The 15,965-nt window shown below is 53.5% G+C and overlaps 1 protein-coding gene across 1 annotated transcript in view; it reads right to left on the bottom strand.

Moving 5' to 3' along the window:
- Positions 1-13,939, bottom strand: part of DPP10 (dipeptidyl peptidase like 10) — a 425,891-nt gene extending 411,952 nt beyond the window's left edge. Inside the window, exon 1 of the mRNA XM_075318715.1 lies at positions 13,727-13,939. Within this exon, the coding sequence (XP_075174830.1) occupies positions 13,727-13,783 (57 nt within the window). The 5' untranslated portion in view covers positions 13,784-13,939. The remainder of the gene's footprint in view (positions 1-13,726) is intronic.
- Positions 13,940-15,965: the final 2,026 nt, after the last annotated feature.

The raw sequence follows: 15,965 nt of genomic DNA, 5'->3' as shown, positions 1-15,965 counted from the left end.
GGATGATGGGTGTAGTGCTCCTCTGGATGATGGGTGTAGTGCTGCTCTGGATGATGGGTGTAGTGCTGCTCTGGATGATGGGTGTAGTGCTCCTCTGGATGATGGGTGTAGTGCTCCTCTGGATGATGGGTGTAGTGCTCCTCTGGATGATGGGTGTAGTGCTGCTCTGGATGATGGGTGTAGTGCTGCTCTGGATGATGGGTGTAGTGCTGCTCTGGATGATGGGTGTATGGCTGCTCTGGATGATGGGTGTAGTGCTGCTCTGGATGATGGGTGTAGTGCTCCTCTGGATGATGGGTGTAGTGTTGCTCTGGATGATGGGTGTAGTGCTGCTCTGGATGATGGGTGTAGTGCTCCTCTGGATGATGGGTGTAGTGCTGCTCTGGATGATGGGTGTAGTGCTGCTCTCCTGGATGATGGGTGTAGTGCTGCTCTGGATGATGGGTGTAGTGCTCCTCTGGATGATGGGTGTAGTGCTGCTCTGGATGATGGGTGTAGTGCTGCTCTGGATGATGGGTGTAGTGCTGCTCTGGATGATGGGTGTAGTGCTCCTCTGGATGATGGGTGTAGTGCTCCTCTGGATGATGGGTGTAGTGCTCTCCTGGATGATGGGTGTAGTGCTCTCCTGGATGATGGGTGTAGTGCTCTCCTGGATGATGGGTGTAGTGCTCTCCTGGATGATGGGTGTAGTGCTGCTCTGGATGATGGGTGTATGGCTGCTCTGGATGATGGGTGTAGTGCTGCTCTGGATGATGGGTGTAGTGCTCCTCTGGATGATGGGTGTAGTGTTGCTCTGGATGATGGGTGTAGTGCTGCTCTGGATGATGGGTGTAGTGCTCCTCTGGATGATGGGTGTAGTGCTGCTCTGGATGATGGGTGTAGTGCTGCTCTGGATGATGGGTGTAGTGCTGCTCTCCTGGATGATGGGTGTAGTGCTGCTCTGGATGATGGGTGTAGTGCTCCTCTGGATGATGGGTGTAGTGCTGCTCTGGATGATGGGTGTAGTGCTGCTCTGGATGATGGGTGTAGTGCTGCTCTGGATGATGGGTGTAGTGCTCCTCTGGATGATGGGTGTAGTGCTCCTCTGGATGATGGGTGTAGTGCTCTCCTGGATGATGGGTGTAGTGCTCTCCTGGATGATGGGTGTAGTGCTCTCCTGGATGATGGGTGTAGTGCTTTCCTGGATGATGGGTGTAGTGCTCCTCTGGATGTTGGGTGTAGTGCTCCTCTGGATGATGGGTGTAGTGCTCCTCTGGATGATGGGTGTAGTGCTCCTCTCCTGGATGATGGGTGTAGTGCTCCTCTGGATGATGGGTGTAGTGCTCCTCTGGATGATGGGTGTAGTGCTGCTCTCCTGGATGATGGGTGTAGTGCTGCTCTGGATGATGGGTGTAGTGCTGCTCTGGATGATGGGTGTAGTGCTGCTCTCCTGAATGATGGGTGTAGTGCTCCTCTGGATGATGGGTGTAGTGCTGCTCTGGATGATGGGTGTAGTGCTGCTCTGGATGATGGGTGTAGTGCTGCTCTGGATGATGGGTGTAGTGCTGCTCTGGATGATGGGTGTAGTGCTGCTCTGGATGATGGGTGTAGTGCTCTCCTGGATGATGGGTGTAGTGCTGCTGTGGATGATGGGTGTAGTGCTCCTCTCCTGGATGATGGGTGTAGTGCTGCTCTGGATGATGGGTGTAGTGCTCCTCTCCTGGATGATGGGTGTAGTGCTGCTCTGGATGATGGGTGTAGTGCTGCTCTCCTGAATGATGGGTGTAGTGCTGCTCTGGATGATGGGTGTAGTGCTGCTCTGGATGATGGGTGTAGTACTCCTCTGGATGATGGGTGTAGTGCTCCTCTGGATGATGGGTGTAGTGCTGCTCTGGATGATGGGTGTAGTGCTCCTCTCCTGGATGAGGAGTGTAGTGCTGCTCTGGATGATGGGTGTAGTGCTCCTCTCCTGGATGATGGGTGTAGTGCTGCTCTGGATGATGGGTGTAGTGCTCCTCTCCTGGATGATGGGTGTAGTGCTGCTCTGGATGATGGGTGTAGTGCTCCTCTCCTGGATGATGGGTGTAGTGCTGCTCTGGATGATGGGTGTAGTGCTGCTCTGGATGATGGGTGTAGTGCTGCTCTGGATGATGGGTGTAGTGCTGCTCTGGATGATGGGTGTAGTGCTGCTCTGGATGATGGGTGTAGTGCTGCTCTGGATGATGGGTGTAGTACTCCTCTGGATGATGGGTGTAGTGCTCCTCTGGATGATGGGTGTAGTGCTGCTCTGGATGATGGGTGTAGTGCTCCTCTCCTGGATGAGGGGTGTAGTGCTGCTCTGGATGATGGGTGTAGTGCTCCTCTCCTGGATGATGGGTGTAGTGCTGCTCTGGATGATGGGTGTAGTGCTCCTCTCCTGGATGATGGGTGTAGTGCTGCTCTGGATGATGGGTGTAGTGCTCCTCTCCTGGATGATGGGTGTAGTGCTGCTCTGGATGATGGGTGTAGTGCTGCACTGGATGATGGGTGTAGTGCTGCTCTGGATGATGGGTGTAGTGCTCCTCTGGATGATGGGTGTAGTGCTCCTATGGATGATGGGTGTAGTGCTGCTCTGGATGATGGGTGTAGTGCTGCTCTGGATGATGGGTGTAGTGCTGCTCTGGATGATGGGTGTAGTGCTGCTCTGGATGATGGGTGTAGTGCTGCTCTGGATGATGGGTGTAGTGCTGCTCTGGATGATGGGTGTAGTGCTGCTCTGGATGATGGGTGTAGTGCTCCTCTCCTGGATGATGGGTGTAGTGCTGCTCTGGATGATGGGTGTAGTGCTCCTCTCCTGGATGATGGGTGCAGTGCTGCTCTGGATGATGGGTGTAGTGCTGCTCTGGATGATGGGTGTAGTGCTGCTCTAGATGATGGGTGTAGTGCTCCTCTCCTGGATGATGGGTGTAGTGCTGCTCTGGATGATGGGTGTAGTGCTGCTCTGGATGATGGGTGTAGTGCTGCTCTGGATGATGGGTGTAGTGTTGCTCTGGATGATGGGTGTAGTGCTGCTCTGGATGATGAGTGTAGTGCTGCTCTGGATGATGGGTGTAGTGCTCCTCTCCTGGATGATGGGTGTAGTGCTGCTCTGGATGATGGGTGTAGTGCTGCTCTGGATGATGGGTGTAGTGCTGCTCTGGATGATGGGTGTAGTGCTGCTCTGGATGATGGGTGTAGTGCTGCTCTGGATGATGGGTGTAGTGCTGATCTGGATGATGGGTGTAGTGCTGATCTGGATGATGGGTGTAGTGCTGATCTGGATGATGGGTGTAGTGCTCCTCTGGATGATGGGTGTAGTGCTGCTCTGGATGATGGGTGTAATGCTGCTCTGGATGATGGGTGTAGTGCTGCTCTGGATGATGGGTGTAGTGCTGATCTGGATGATGGGTGTAGTGCTGATCTGGATGATGGGTGTAGTGCTGATCTGGATGATGGGTGTAGTGCTCCTCTGGATGATGGGTGTAGTGCTCCTCTGGATGATGGGTGTAGTGCTCCTCTGGATGATGGGTGTAGTGCTCCTCTGGATGATGGGTGTAGTGCTGCTCTGGATGATGGGTGTAGTGCTGCTCTGGATGATGGGTGTAGTGCTGCTCTGGATGATGGGTGTAGTGCTGCTCTGGATGATGGGTGTAATGCTGCTCTGGATGATGGGTGTAGTGCTGATCTGGATGATGGGTGTAGTGCTCCTCTGGATGATGGGTGTAGTGCTCCTCTGGATGATGGGTGTAGTGCTCCTCTGGATGATGGGTGTAGTGCTGCTCTGGATGATGGGTGTAGTGCTGCTCTGGATGATGGGTGTAGGGCTGCTCTGGATGATGGGTGTAGGGCTGCTCTGGATGATGGGTGTAGTGCTCCTCTCCTGGATGATGGGTGTAGTGCTGCTCTGGATGATGGGTGTAGTGCTGCTCTGGATGATGGGTGTAGTGTCTGCTCTGGATGATGGGTGTAGTGTTGCTCTGGATGATGGGTGTAGTGCTGCTCTGGATGAAGGGTGTAGTGCTGCTCTGGATGATGGGTGTAGTGCTGCTCTGGATGATGGGTGTAGTGCTCTCTGGATGATGGGTGTAGTGCTGCTCTGGATGATGGGTGTAGTGCTGCTCTGGATGATGGGTGTAGTGCTGCTCTGGATGATGGGTGTAGTGCTGCTCTGGATGATGGGTGTAGTGCTCCTCTCCTGGATGATGGGTGTAGTGCTGCTCTGGATGATGGGTGTAGTGCTGCTCTGGATGATGAGTGTAGTGCTGCTCTGGATGATGGGTGTAGTGCTCCTCTCCTGGATGATGGGTGTAGTGCTGCTCTGGATGATGGGTGTAGTGCTGCTCTGGATGATGGGTGTAGTGTTGCTCTGGATGATGGGTGTAGTGCTGCTCTGGATGATGGGTGTATGGCTGCTCTGGATGATGGGTGTAGTGCTGCTCTGGATGATGGGTGTAGTGCTGCTCTGGATGATGGGTGTAGTGCTGCTCTGGATGATGGGTGTAGTGCTGCTCTGGATGATGGGTGTAGTGCTGCTCTGGATGATGGGTGTAGTGCTGCTCTGGATGATGGGTGTAGTGCTCCTCTCCTGGATGATGGGTGTAGTGCTCCTCTGGATGATGGGTGTAGTGCTCCTCTGGATGATGGGTGTAGTGCTCCTCTGGATGATGGGTGTAGTGCTGCTCTGGATGATGGGTGTAGTGCTGCTCTGGATGATGGGTGTAGTGCTGCTCTGGATGATGGGTGTAGTGCTGCTCTGGATGATGGGTGTAGTGCTCCTCTCCTGGATGATGGGTGTAGTGCTGCTCTGGATGATGGGTGTAGTGCTGCTCTGGATGATGGGTGTAGTGTTGCTCTGGATGATGGGTGTAGTGCTCCTCTGGATGATGGGTGTAGTGCTCCTCTGGATGATGGGTGTAGTGCTCCTCTGGATGATGGGTGTAGTGCTGCTCTGGATGATGGGTGTAGTGCTGCTCTGGATGATGGGTGTAGTGCTGCTCTGGATGATGGGTGTAGTGCTGCTCTGGATGATGAGTGTAGTGCTGCTCTGGATGATGGGTGTAGTGCTCCTCTCCTGGATGATGGGTGTATGGCTGCTCTGGATGATGGGTGTAGTGCTCCTCTGGATGATGGGTGTAGTGCTCCTCTAGATGATGGGTGTATGGCTGCTCTGGATGATGGGTGTAGTGCTCCTCTGGATGATGGGTGTAGTGCTGCTCCTCTGGATGATGGGTGTAGTGCTCCTCTCCTGGATGATGGGTGTATGGCTGCTCTGGATGATGGGTGTAGTGCTCCTCTGGATGATGGGTGTAGTGCTCCTCTAGATGATGGGTGTATGGCTGCTCTGGATGATGGGTGTAGTGCTCCTCTGGATGATGGGTGTAGTGCTGCTCTCCTGGAGGATGGGTGTAGTGCTGCTCTCCTGGATGATGGGTGTAGTGCTCCTCTGGATGATGGGTGTAGTGCTCCTCTGGATGATGGGTGTAGTGCTGCTCCTCTGCATGATGGGTGTAGTGCTGCTCTCCTGGTGGATGGGTGTAGTGCTGCTCTAAATGATGGGTGTAGTGCTCCTCTGGAGGATGGGTGTAGTGCTGCTCTCCTGGAGGATGGGTGTAGTGCTGCTCTCCTCGAGGATGGGTGTAGTGCTGCTCTGGAGGATGGGTGTAGTGCTGCTCTCCTGGAGGATGGGTGTAGTGCTCCTCTGGAGGATGGGTGTAGTGCTCCTCTGGAGGATGGGTGTAGTGCTGCTCTCCTGGAGGATGGGTGTAGTGCTGCTCTCCTGGATGATGGGTGTAGTGCTCCTCTGGATGATGGGTGTAGTGCTGCTCTGGATGATGGGTGTAGTGCTGCTCTGGATGATGGGTGTAGTGCTGCCCTGGATGATGGGTGTAGTGCTCCTCTGGATGATGGGTGTAGTGCTGCTCTGGATGATGGGTGTAGTGCTGCTCTCCTGGAGGATGGGTGTAGTGCTCCTCTGGAGGATGGGTGTAGTGCTCCTCTGGATGATGGGTGTAGTGCTGCTCTCCTGGAGGATGGGTGTAGTGCTCCTCTGGATGATGGGTGTAGTGCTGCTCTGGATGATGGGTGTAGTGCTGCTGTGGATGATGGGTGTATGGCTCCTCTGGATGATGGGTGTAGTGCTGCTCTGGATGATGGGTGTAGTGCTGCTCTGGATGATGGGTGTAATGCTGCTCTGGATGATGGGTGTAGTGCTCCTCTGGATGATGGGTGTAGTGCTCCTCTGGATGATGGGTGTAGTGCTCCTCTGGATGATGGGTGTAGTGCTCCTCTGGATGATGGGTGTAGTGCTGCTCTCCTAGAGGATGGGTGTAGTGCTCCTCTGGAGGATGGGTGTAGTGCTCCTCTGGATGATGGGTGTAGTGCTGCTCTCCTGGAGGATGGGTGTAGTGCTCCTCTGGATGATGGGTGTAGTGCTGCTCTGAATGATGAGTGTAGTGCTGCTCTGAATGATGGGTGTAGTGCTGCTCTGGAGGATAAGTGTAGTGCTGCTCTGGATGATGGGTGTAGTGCTGCTCTGGATGATGGGTGTAGTGCTCCTCTGGATGATGGGTGTAGTGCTCCTCTGGAGGATGGGTGTAGTGCTCCTCTGGAGGATGGGTGTAGTGCTGCTCTCCTGGATGATGGGTGTAGTGCTGCTCTGGATGATGGGTGTAGTGCTGCTCTGGATGATGGGTGTAGTGCTCCTCTGGATGATGGGTGTAGTGCTGCTCTGGATGATGGGTGTAGTGCTCCTCTGGATGATGGGTGTAGTGCTCCTCTCCTGGATGATGGGTGTAGTGCTCCTCTCCTGGATGATGGGTGTAGTGCTCCTCTGGATGATGGGTGTAGTGCTGCTCTGGATGATGGGTGTAGTGCTGCTCTGGATGATGGGTGTAGTGCTGCTCTGGATGATGGGTGTAGTGCTGCTCTGGATGATGGGTGTAGTGCTCCTCTCCTGGATGATGGGTGTAGTGCTCCTCTCCTGGATGATGGGTGTAGTGCTCCTCTCCTGGATGATGGGTGTAGTGCTCCTCTGGATGATGGGTGTAGTGCTGCTCTCCTGAATGATGGGTGTAGTGCTCCTCTGGATGATGGGTGTAGTGCTGCTCTGGATGATGGGTGTAGTGCTGCTCTGGATGATGGGTGTAGTGCTGCTCTGGATGATGGGTGTAGTGCTGCTCTCCTGAATGATGGGTGTAGTGCTCCTCTGGATGATGGGTGTAGTGCTGCTCTGGATGATGGGTGTAGTGCTCCTCTGGATGATGGGTGTAGTGCTGCTCTGGATGATGGGTGTAGTGCTGCTCTGGATGATGGGTGTAGTGCTGCTCTGGATGATGGGTGTAGTGCTGCTCTGGATGATGGGTGTAGTGCTCCTCTGGATGATGGGTGTAGTGCTGCTCTAGATGATGGGTGTAGTGCTGCTCTGGATGATGGGTGTAGTGCTGCTCTGGATGATGGGTGTAGTGCTGCTCTGGATGATGGGTGTAGTGCTGCTCTGGATGATGGGTGTAGTGCTCCTCTGGATGATGGGTGTAGTGTTGCTCTGGATGATGGGTGTAGTGCTGCTCTGGATGATGGGTGTAGTGCTCCTCTGGATGATGGGTGTAGTGCTGCTCTGGATGATGGGTGTAGTGCTGCTCTCCTGGATGATGGGTGTAGTGCTGCTCTGGATGATGGGTGTAGTGCTCCTCTGGATGATGGGTGTAGTGCTGCTCTGGATGATGGGTGTAGTGCTGCTCTGGATGATGGGTGTAGTGCTGCTCTGGATGATGGGTGTAGTGCTCCTCTGGATGATGGGTGTAGTGCTCCTCTGGATGATGGGTGTAGTGCTCCTCTGGATGATGGGTGTAGTGCTCTCCTGGATGATGGGTGTAGTGCTCTCCTGGATGATGGGTGTAGTGCTCTCCTGGATGATGGGTGTAGTGCTCTCCTGGATGATGGGTGTAGTGCTCCTCTGGATGATGGGTGTAGTGCTCCTCTGGATGATGGGTGTAGTGCTCCTCTGGATGATGGGTGTAGTGCTCCTCTCCTGGATGATGGGTGTAGTGCTCCTCTGGATGATGGGTGTAGTGCTCCTCTGGATGATGGGTGTAGTGCTGCTCTGGATGATGGGTGTAGTGCTCCTCTGGATGATGGGTGTAGTGCTGCTCTGGATGATGGGTGTAGTGCTGCTCTCCTGAATGATGGGTGTAGTGCTCCTCTGGATGATGGGTGTAGTGCTGCTCTGGATGATGGGTGTAGTGCTGCTCTGGATGATGGGTGTAGTGCTGCTCTGGATGATGGGTGTAGTGCTGCTCTGGATGATGGGTGTAGTGCTGCTCTGGATGATGGGTGTAGTGCTCTCCTGGATGATGGGTGTAGTGCTGCTCTGGATGATGGGTGTAGTGCTGCTCTGGATGATGGGTGTAGTGCTCTCCTGGATGATGGGTGTAGTGCTGCTGTGGATGATGGGTGTAGTGCTCCTCTCCTGGATGATGGGTGTAGTGCTGCTCTGGATGATGGGTGTAGTGCTGCTCTGGATGATGGGTGTAGTGCTGCTCTGGATGATGGGTGTAGTGCTCTCCTGGATGATGGGTGTAGTGCTGCTGTGGATGATGGGTGTAGTGCTGCTCTGGATGATGGGTGTAGTGCTGCTCTCCTGGATGATGGGTGTAGTGCTGCTCTGGATGATGGGTGTAGTGCTGCTCTGGATGATGGGTGTAGTGCTCCTCTCCTGGATGATGGGTGTAGTGCTGCTCTGGATGATGGGTGTAGTGCTCCTCTGGATGATGGGTGTAGTGCTGCTCTGGATGATGGGTGTAGTGCTGCTCTGGATGATGGGTGTAGTGCTGCTCTGGATGATGGGTGTAGTGCTGCTCTGGATGATGGGTGTAGTGCTGCTCTGGATGATGGGTGTAGTGCTCTTCTGGATGATGGGTGTAGTGCTGCTGTGGATGATGGGTGTAGTGCTCCTCTCCTGGATGATGGGTGTAGTGCTGCTCTGGATGATGGGTGTAGTGCTCCTCTCCTGGATGATGGGTGTAGTGCTGCTCTGGATGATGGGTGTAGTGCTGCTCTGGATGATGGGTGTAGTGCTGCTCTGGATGATGGGTGTAGTACTCCTCTGGATGATGGGTGTAGTGCTCCTCTGGATGATGGGTGTAGTGCTGCTCTGGATGATGGGTGTAGTGCTCCTCTCCTGGATGAGGGGTGTAGTGCTGCTCTGGATGATGGGTGTAGTGCTCCTCTCCTGGATGAGGGGTGTAGTGCTGCTCTGGATGATGGGTGTAGTGCTGCTCTGGATGATGGGTGTAGTGCTGCTCTGGATGATGGGTGTAGTGCTGCTCTGGATGATGGGTGTAGTGCTGCTCTGGATGATGGGTGTAGTGCTCCTCTGGATGATGGGTGTAGTGCTGCTCTGGATGATGGGTGTAGTGCTGCTCTGGATGATGGGTGTAGTGCTCCTCTCCTGGATGATGGGTGTAGTGCTGCTCTGGATGATGGGTGTAGTGCTCCTCTCCTGGATGATGGGTGTAGTGCTGCTCTGGATGATGGGTGTAGTGCTGCTCTGGATGATGGGTGTAGTGCTCCTATGGATGATGGGTGTAGTGCTGCTCTGGATGATGGGTGTAGTGCTGCTCTGGATGATGGGTGTAGTGCTGCTCTGGATGATGGGTGTAGTGCTGCCTTGGCTGATGTGTAGTGCTCCTCTGGATGTGGGTGTAGTGTGCTCTGGATGCATGGGTGTAGTGCTGCTCTAGGGATGAATGGTGTTGTAGTGCTGCCTCCTGGATGATGGGTGTAGTGCTGCTCTGGATGATGGGTGTAGTGCTGCTCTGGATGATGGTGTGTGCTGCTCAGGATGACTGGTGAGCTGAAGCCTGGTGTGTAGATTGCTGCTGCTCTGGATGATGGGTGTAGTGCTCCTCTGGATGATGGGTGTAGTGCTGCTCTGGATGATGGGTGTAGTGCTGCTCTGGATGATGGGTGTAGTGCTGCTCTGGATGATGGGTGTAGTGCTCCTCTCCTGGATGATGGGTGTAGTGCTGCTCTGGATGATGGGTGTAGTGCTCCTCTCCTGGATGATGGGTGCAGTGCTGCTCTGGATGATGGGTGCAGTGCTGCTCTGGATGATGGGTGTAGTGCTGCTCTGGATGATGGGTGTAGTGCTCCTCTGGATGATGGGTGTAGTGCTGCTCTGGATGATGGGTGTAGTGCTCCTCTGGATGATGGGTGTAGTGCTGCTCTGGATGATGGGTGTATGGCTCCTCTGGATGATGGGTGTAGTGCTCCTCTGGATGATGGGTGTAGTGCTGCTCTGGATGATGGGTGTAGTGCTGCTCTGGATGATGGGTGTAGTGCTGCTCTGGATGATGGGTGTAGTGCTGCTCTGGATGATGGGTGTAGTGCTGCTGTGGATGATGGGTGTAGTGCTCCTCTGGATGATGGGTGTAGTGCTGCTCTGGATGATGGGTGTAGTGCTCCTCTGGATGATGGGTGTATGGCTCCTCTGGATGATGGGTGTAGTGCTCCTCTGGATGATGGGTGTAGTGCTCCTCTGGATGATGGGTGTAGTGCTGCTCTGGATGATGGGTGTAGTGCTGCTGTGGATGATGGGTGTAGTGCTCCTCTGGATGATGGGTGTAGTGCTGCTCTGGATGATGGGTGTAGTGCTCCTCTGGATGATGGGTGTAGTGCTGCTCTGGATGATGGGTGTATGGCTGCTCTGGATGATGGGTGTAGTGCTCCTCTGGATGATGGGTGTAGTGCTCCTCTGGATGATGGGTGTAGTGCTGCTCTGGATGATGGGTGTATGGCTCCTCTGGATGATGGGTGTAGTGCTGCTCTGGATGATGGGTGTAGTGCTGCTCTGGATGATGGGTGTATGGCTCCTCTGGATGATGGGTGTAGTGCTGCTCTGGATGATGGGTGTAGTGCTCCTCTGGATGATGGGTGTAGTGCTCCTCTGGATGATGGGTGTAGTGCTGCTCTGGATGATGGGTGTATGGCTCCTCTGGATGATGGGTGTATGGCTCCTCTGGATGATGGGTGTAGTGCTGCTCTGGATGATGGGTGTAGTGCTGCTCTGGATGATGGGTGTATGGCTCCTCTGGATGATGGGTGTAGTGCTGCTCTGGATGATGGGTGTAGTGCTGCTCTGGATGATGGGTGTAGTGCTGCTCTGGATGATGGGTGTAGTGCTCCTCTGGATGATGGGTGTAGTGCTGCTCTGGATGATGGGTGTAGTGCTGCTCTGGATGATGGGTGTAGTGCTCCTCTGGATGATGGGTGTAGTGCTGCTCTGGATGATGGGTGTAGTGCTCCTCTGGATGATGGGTGTATGGCTCCTCTGGATGATGGGTGTATGGCTCCTCTGGATGATGGGTGTAGTGCTCCTCTGGATGATGGGTGTAGTGCTGCTCTGGATGATGGGTGTAGTGCTCCTCTGGATGATGGGTGTAGTGCTGCTCTGGATGATGGGTGTAGTGCTGCTCTGGATGATGGGTGTAGTGCTGCTCTGGATGATGGGTGTATGGCTCCTCTGGATGATGGGTGTAGTGCTGCTCTGGATGATGGGTGTAGTGCTGCTCTGGATGATGGGTGTAGTGCTGCTCTGGATGATGGGTGTATGGCTCCTCTGGATGATGGGTGTAGTGCTGCTCTGGATGATGGGTGTAGTGCTGCTCTGGATGATGGGTGTAGTGCTGCTCTGGATGATGGGTGTAGTGCTGCTCTGGATGATGGGTGTAGTGCTCCTCTGGATGATGGGTGTAGTGCTGCTCTGGATGATGGGTGTAGTGCTGCTCTGGATGATGGGTGTATGGCTGCTCTGGATGATGGGTGTAGTGCTCCTCTGGATGATGGGTGTAGTGCTGCTCTGGATGATGGGTGTAGTGCTCCTCTGGATGATGGGTGTATGGCTCCTCTGGATGATGGGTGTATGGCTCCTCTGGATGATGGGTGTAGTGCTCCTCTGGATGATGGGTGTAGTGCTGCTCTGGATGATGGGTGTAGTGCTGCTCTGGATGATGGGTGTAGTGCTGCTCTGGATGATGGGTGTAGTGCTGCTCTGGATGATGGGTGTAGTGCTCCTCTGGATGATGGGTGTAGTGCTGCTCTGGATGATGGGTGTATGGCTGCTCTGGATGATGGGTGTAGTGCTCCTCTGGATGATGGGTGTAGTGCTGCTCTGGATGATGGGTGTATGGCTCCTCTGGATGATGGGTGTAGTGCTGCTCTGGATGATGGGTGTAGTGCTGCTCTGGATGATGGGTGTAGTGCTCCTCTGGATGATGGGTGTATGGCTCCTCTGGATGATGGGTGTATGGCTCCTCTGGATGATGGGTGTAGTGCTGCTCTGGATGATGGGTGTAGTGCTGCTCTGGATGATGGGTGTAGTGCTCCTCTGGATGATGGGTGTAGTGCTGCTCTGGATGATGGGTGTAGTGCTCCTCTGGATGATGGGTGTATGGCTCCTCTGGATGATGGGTGTATGGCTCCTCTGGATGATGGGTGTAGTGCTGCTCTGGATGATGGGTGTAGTGCTGCTCTGGATGATGGGTGTAGTGCTCCTCTGGATGATGGGTGTATGGCTCCTCTGGATGATGGGTGTATGGCTCCTCTGGATGATGGGTGTAGTGCTGCTCTGGATGATGGGTGTAGTGCTCCTCTGGATGATGGGTGTAGTGCTCCTCTGGATGATGGGTGTAGTGCTCCTCTGGATGATGGGTGTATGGCTGCTCTGGATGATGGGTGTATGGCTGCTCTGGATGATGGGTGTAGTGCTGCTCTGGATGATGGGTGTAGTGCTGCTCTGGATGATGGGTGTATGGCTCCTCTGGATGATGGGTGTATGGCTGCTCTGGATGATGGGTGTATGGCTCCTCTGGATGATGGGTGTAGTGCTGCTCTGGATGATGGGTGTAGTGCTGCTCTGGATGATGGGTGTATGGCTGCTCTGGATGATGGGTGTAGTGCTCCTCTGGATGATGGGTGTAGTGCTGCTCTGGATGATGGGTGTAGTGCTCCTCTGGATGATGGGTGTAGTGCTCCTCTGGATGATGGGTGTAGTGCTGCTCTGGATGATGGGTGTATGGCTGCTCTGGATGATGGGTGTATGGCTGCTCTGGATGATGGGTGTAGTGCTCCTCTGGATGATGGGTGTAGTGCTCCTCTGGATGATGGGTGTATGGCTCCTCTGGATGATGGGTGTAGTGCTGCTCTGGATGATGGGTGTAGTGCTGCTCTGGATGATGGGTGTATGGCTCCTCTGGATGATGGGTGTATGGCTGCTCTGGATGATGGGTGTAGTGCTGCTCTGGATGATGGGTGTAGTGCTGCTCTGGATGATGGGTGTAGTGCTGCTCTGGATGATGGGTGTAGTGCTGCTCTGGATGATGGGTGTAGTGCTGCTCTGGATGATGGGTGTAGTGCTGCTCTGGATGATGGGTGTAGTGCTGCTCTGGATGATGGGTGTAGTGCTGCTCTGGATGATGGGTGTAGTGCTGCTCTGGATGATGGGTGTAGTGCTGCTCTGGATGATGGGTGTAGTGCTGCTCTGGATGATGGGTGTAGTGCTGCTCTGGATGATGGGTGTAGTGCTGCTCTGGATGATGGGTGTAGTGCTCCTCTGGATGATGGGTGTAGTGCTCCTCTGGATGATGGGTGTAGTGCTCCTCTGGATGATGGGTGTATGGCTCCTCTGGATGATGGGTGTATGGCTCCTCTGGATGATGGGTGTATGGCCGCTCACCTGCTCGGGGGGGTTGCTCGCCCTGTTGGCTGGCGGCTGCTCTTTCATGGCGGTCATTGTGCGGCGGAGGCTGCGGGCTCAGGTCACATCCAGCTCCGGCTCATCCCCGGGGGAAGCGGAGGGCGGGGGATACGGGGGGCTCCGGGGGGCGCAGGATCCGGTGCGAGGACCGGGGCCGAGAATCTGCAGCCGCGCGTCACATCCACAGCCCCGCCCCCCGTGACGTCACCGCCGGAGGATATAGCACCGGGTACCAGTATATACTATATACACTGAGGACACACATATATACCCCTGCACCATGTATACACAGCACCGGACCCCGCTATACACTGTATACACTGAGGACACACATATATACACCTGCACCATGTATACACAGCACCGGGCCCCGCTATACACTGTATACACTGAGGACACACATATATACACCTGCACCATGTATATACAGCACCGGGCCCCGCTATACACTGTATACACTGAGGACACACATATATACACCTGCACCATGTATATACAGCACCGGACCCCGCTATATACTGTATACACTGAGGACACACATATATACCCCTGCACCATGTATATACAGCACCGGGCCCCGCTATACACTGTATACACTGAGGACACACATATATACACCTGCACCATGTATATACAGCACCGGGCCCCGCTATATACTGTATACACTGAGGTCACACATATATACACCTGCACCATGTATACACAGCACCGGGCCCCGCTATACACTGTATACACTGAGGACACACATATATACACCTGCACCATGTATATACAGCACCGGACCCCGCTATACACTGTATACACTGAGGACACACATATATACCCCTGCACCATGTATATACAGCACCGGACCCCGCTATACACTGTATACACTGAGGTCACACATATATACACCTGCACCATGTATATACAGCACCGGACCCCGCTATACATTGTATACACTGAGGACACACATATATACCCCTGCACCATGTATATACAGCACCGGACCCCGCTATACACTGTATACACTGAGGTCACACATATATACACCTGCACCATGTATATACAGCACCGGACCCCGCTATACACTGTATACACTGAGGTCACACATATATACACCTGCACCATGTATATACAGCACCGGACCCCGCTATACACTGTATACACTGAGGTCACACATATATACACCTGCACCATGTATATACAGCACCGGACCCCGCTATACATTGTATACACTGAGGACACACATATATACCCCTGCACCATGTATATACAGCACCGGACCCCGCTATACACTGTATACACTGAGGACACACATATATACCCCTGCACCATGTATACACAGCACCGGACCCCGCTATACACTGTATACACTGAGGACACACATATATACACCTGCACCATGTATATACAGCACCGGACCCCGCTATATACTGTATACACTGAGGACACACATATATACCCCTGCACCATGTATATACAGCACCGGACCCCGCTATACACTGTATACATTGAGGACACACATATATACACCTGCACCATGTATATACAGCACCGGACCCCGCTATATACTGTATACACTGAGGACACACATATATACACCTGCACCATGTATATACAGCACCGGGCCCCGCTATATACTGTATACATTGAGGACACACATATATACACCTGCACCATGTATACACAACACCGGGCCCCGCTATACACTGTATACACTGAGGACACACATATATACACCTGCACCATGTATATACAGCACCGGACCCCGCTATATACTGTATACACTGAGGACACACATATATACACCTGCACCATGTATATACAGCACCGGACCCCGCTATACACTGTATACATTGAGGACACACATATATACACCTGCACCATGTATATACAGCACCGGACCCCGCTATACACTGTATACATTGAGGTCACACATATATACCCCTGCACCATGTATATACAGCACCGGACCCCGCTATATACTGTATACACTGAGGACACACATATATACACCTGCACCATGTATATACAGCACCGGGCCCCGCTATATACTGTATACATTGAGGACACACATATATACACCTGCACCATGTATATACAGCACCGGACCCCGCTATACACTGTATACACTGAGGACACACATATATACACCTGCACCATGTATATACAGCATCAGACCCGCTATATACTGTATACACTGAGGACACACATATATACACCTGCACCATGTATA

The sequence above is a fragment of the Anomaloglossus baeobatrachus genome, chromosome 7, assembly GCF_048569485.1.
Source record: "Anomaloglossus baeobatrachus isolate aAnoBae1 chromosome 7, aAnoBae1.hap1, whole genome shotgun sequence".
Classification (NCBI taxonomy): domain Eukaryota; kingdom Metazoa; phylum Chordata; class Amphibia; order Anura; family Aromobatidae; genus Anomaloglossus; species Anomaloglossus baeobatrachus.
This window is presented reverse-complemented; position numbering and strand designations above follow the sequence as displayed.